This window comes from Limulus polyphemus, unplaced genomic scaffold (assembly GCF_000517525.1).
Source record: "Limulus polyphemus unplaced genomic scaffold, Limulus_polyphemus-2.1.2 Scaffold1143, whole genome shotgun sequence".
Lineage (NCBI taxonomy): Eukaryota > Metazoa > Arthropoda > Merostomata > Xiphosura > Limulidae > Limulus > Limulus polyphemus.
Window position 1 is genome coordinate 55,179 of NW_013666753.1, and position 3,476 is coordinate 58,654.

Below are 3,476 nucleotides of genomic sequence, written 5' to 3' on the forward strand. Positions count from 1 at the left end.
TTCTTTGATTTTTACTTGCTTCTCTTCTGTGATTTGTTTTATCCCAGGACTTGGGGTTTACTTCATCAGGATAGTTTCTAAGTTGAGGACTTTCACTTCTTCTGTTCCTAATGTATTTTTCCTGTCTTCGGTATTTCTCTTTCAATATTCCACCATCTAATTCTCTAGGTTGATTATAGTTCTTTCCACTGTGATTCTCAAGTTGCATGTCTTGCAAATTTTTCCTTAGATAAGATTGTTTGTGCTGTTCTTTTGGTGATTTTTCCCTTTCTTTGTTATTTTCTCTTTGGTTAGAACCTTTTTGAAACTTTTCTTTTTTTTTCGATTTTTGTTTCTTTTTGCCTGAATCTGTCAGAGGCAGAAAACAGAGGTTTAGCATTAAATTACAAAACACAATATAAACAATGCTGGTTGCAAGGGTAACCATAAAGTGACAATAGATAAGCTATATTTCCCATCAAAACATCTTTACGTATCCATGTCAGACTCATTAGATCTGCCATGTGATTAAACATCAACAAATTAATGGTTACCTTTAACGTTTATTAACAAAACATGAAAACAATGTCTCGGGCAACAGCCCTTCACCAGGTTACCAATGACGATGAAACTGTTAATATAAAGGTTAGGTTGAAAGAACAAATAACACATGGCTCAATAACATGTTCCTGAAGCTACAAATGAGCTATGGGAAGTAACATATAAAAAAAATCAAATCAAAATAATAAAAGTATAAAAATTGTATAAATTCAGTTAATCATAGTAAATAAACTAAATAAAAAAAATGAAAATATAGAATAAAAAGACCATCTTAATACCTCTAAAGTTGCCCAAATCATCAAACAAAAACATCCTCACTGACAACCCCATAACTTCCAAACATTTTTAAAGAACACCCACTTGTCAATTACAGACATGATAAAAATATAAAAAACATCTTAGTCCACAGTGTCATCCAAAGATCTACCCCTAGTGTAAACCCAGGTACAACCCATTGTTACAGAAAGAAATGCATGACTTGCCAATATGTTAACACCACAACATCCATATCTGGCCCCAATGGAGAATTTCAAATACAACAATCATTCAATTGCATTTCAACAAGCCTGATATAGTGTGTACGCTATATGTTGGTCAAACGGTTCACCACTTGGGGGATTGTTCATGTGAACATCTCTCTTATATAAGAAATAATGACGCTACAAAACCCACAGGTGGACACTTTAATAACCCTTCACATTTCATGTCTGACTTCTCCATACTAGGACTCACATTTGCTCCATCCACTTTAACGTAAAGAGAACGACTGGAAAAACGTTTGATTTTTAGATTAGGCACTTTCGAATGAATGAAGATTTCTCTTTCCCTTAACTTTATCCTTTCCATTTCCCCACCCTGCACTTTTTCATTACTTTCTCACACTGACATTTAGTGTCTACAACCTTTTCTCTCAAGGTTCACACACTTTTTCCTCTCTAGCCCATTTAATTTAATCACCCACTTTTGTTACTTTTATATTCTTTTCTCTTCACCGTCATTCTTCACTCCTATTAAGTTTACATATCTTTTATTGTTGTATCCCATTGAACAATATTACCCAATGTTCGTGTTCATTCATTTTCTTACATTGTTGCCTGTATTTTTGTTCTACATTTCCGTTTTTTATTATTTACTATGATTAACTATATTTACACAATTTTTATACCTTTATTATTATTATCTTTGTTTATATGTTACTTTCTTTAGCTAATTTGTAGCTTCAGGAACATGTCCTCGAGCCATGTGGTATTTGTTCTTTCAACCTAACCCTTATATTAACAGTTATATTGTCACTGGTAATCTGGTGAAGGGCTGTTGCCTGAAAGGTCGTTCTTGTATTATTAATAAAGTTATTTTAATTTGGTGAGTTTTAACCACTACTCTATATTTTAATATGCAATTTGTTATTTCTCCGCCTATGCAATTCTTTTATTACTCAAACTACCTTTAATGTTTGTCAGCATTATTCCATAATTAAATATTTTGTAAAATATTAATAGCATACTTTACTTACTAATACAATAACCTGACTACACTTATGTAAACATTACAAATTTGAAGTTTAAAGAGCACTAACCATATTCAACAGTCAGTAATCAAAAATACCTTACTGTTTGTAGTAACTTGATTGGTCATCTATAAGTATAGTACATCTCAAAAAATACCTTACTGCTTGTAGTAACTTTAACAGTCATCTATGTGTACAGTACATCTAAAAAAATACCTTACTGCTGGTAGTAACTTTGTTGGTCATCTATGTGTACAGTACATCTCAAAAAATACCTTACTGCTTGAAGTAACTTTGTTGGTCATCTATGTGTACAGTACATCTAAAACAATACCTTACTGTTTGTAGTAACTTTGTTGGTCATCTATGTGTATAGTACATCTCAAAAAATACCTTACTGCTTGAAGTAACTTTGTTGGTCATCTATGCATATAGTACATCTCAAAAAACACCTTATTGTTTGTAGTATCTTTATTGAACATCTATGTGTATAGTGCATGACCAGTTCTATATACAAAAACACTTAAGATCTCAGATTTCGATTTTTTTATGTAAATTATGTTACGGTATGGGGAAAATAACTTTCATAATTTAGTCATATTTAGGTGCTGGAAAAATCAGAAAAGAATCATGGAAATTCAACAGAATAATTTCAAGTCATTTTAAGGGATGAATAATGCCTACAGAACATCTAAGCAACACTTCAAAGTCAACTTATATAGCTTGCAACATAGCACTTACCATTTATTACAAAGCAACCAGCTATTCAATATAGTGAGATAATTCTCAGAGATACATGTTGAGCCTTCAATGGAATAAACTACTTGCTATTTGTTGTTGTTGAGTTTTAGCACAAAGCTACACAATGTGTTCTGTCCACCACAGGGAACTGAACCCTGGATTTTAGTGTTGTAAGTCCATAAACTTACTGGTGACCCACTGGAGAACTACTACTTGTTGGATAGGCATAAAAACTAATGAGGAGACTGAACTACTTGTTGGAAAGGCATAAAACTAATGAGGAAACTGAACTATTTGTTGGAGAGGCATACAAACTAATGAGGAGACTGAACTACTTGTTGGAAAGGCATAAAACTAATGAGGAGACTGAACTACTTGTTGGAGAGGCATAAAAACTAATGAGGAGACTAAACTACTTGTTGGAAAGGCATAAAACTAATGAGGAGACTGAACTATTTGTTGGAGAGGCATACAAACTAATGAGGAGACTGAACTACTTGTTGGAAAGGTATAAAACTAATGATAAGACAGAACTACTTGTTGGAAAGGCATAAAACTAATGAGAAGACTGAAGTACTTGTTGGAAAGGCATAAAACTAATGAGAAGACTGAACTACTTGTTGGAAAGGCATAAAACTAATGAGAAGACTGAACTACTTGTTGGAAAGGCATAAAAACTAATGAGGAG

General features: G+C 32.8%; 1 protein-coding gene across 1 annotated transcript in view; it reads right to left on the reverse strand.

The window, feature by feature from the left end:
- Nucleotides 1-4: 4 nt before the first annotated feature.
- Nucleotides 5-3,476, reverse strand: part of LOC106462326 (pre-mRNA-splicing factor CWC22 homolog) — a gene marked incomplete at its 3' end in the record, with an annotated part of 71,349 nt that continues 67,877 nt past the window's right edge. Inside the window, exon 18 of the mRNA XM_022389550.1 lies at nt 5-348. Within this exon, the coding sequence (XP_022245258.1) occupies nt 5-348 (344 nt within the window). The remainder of the gene's footprint in view (nt 349-3,476) is intronic.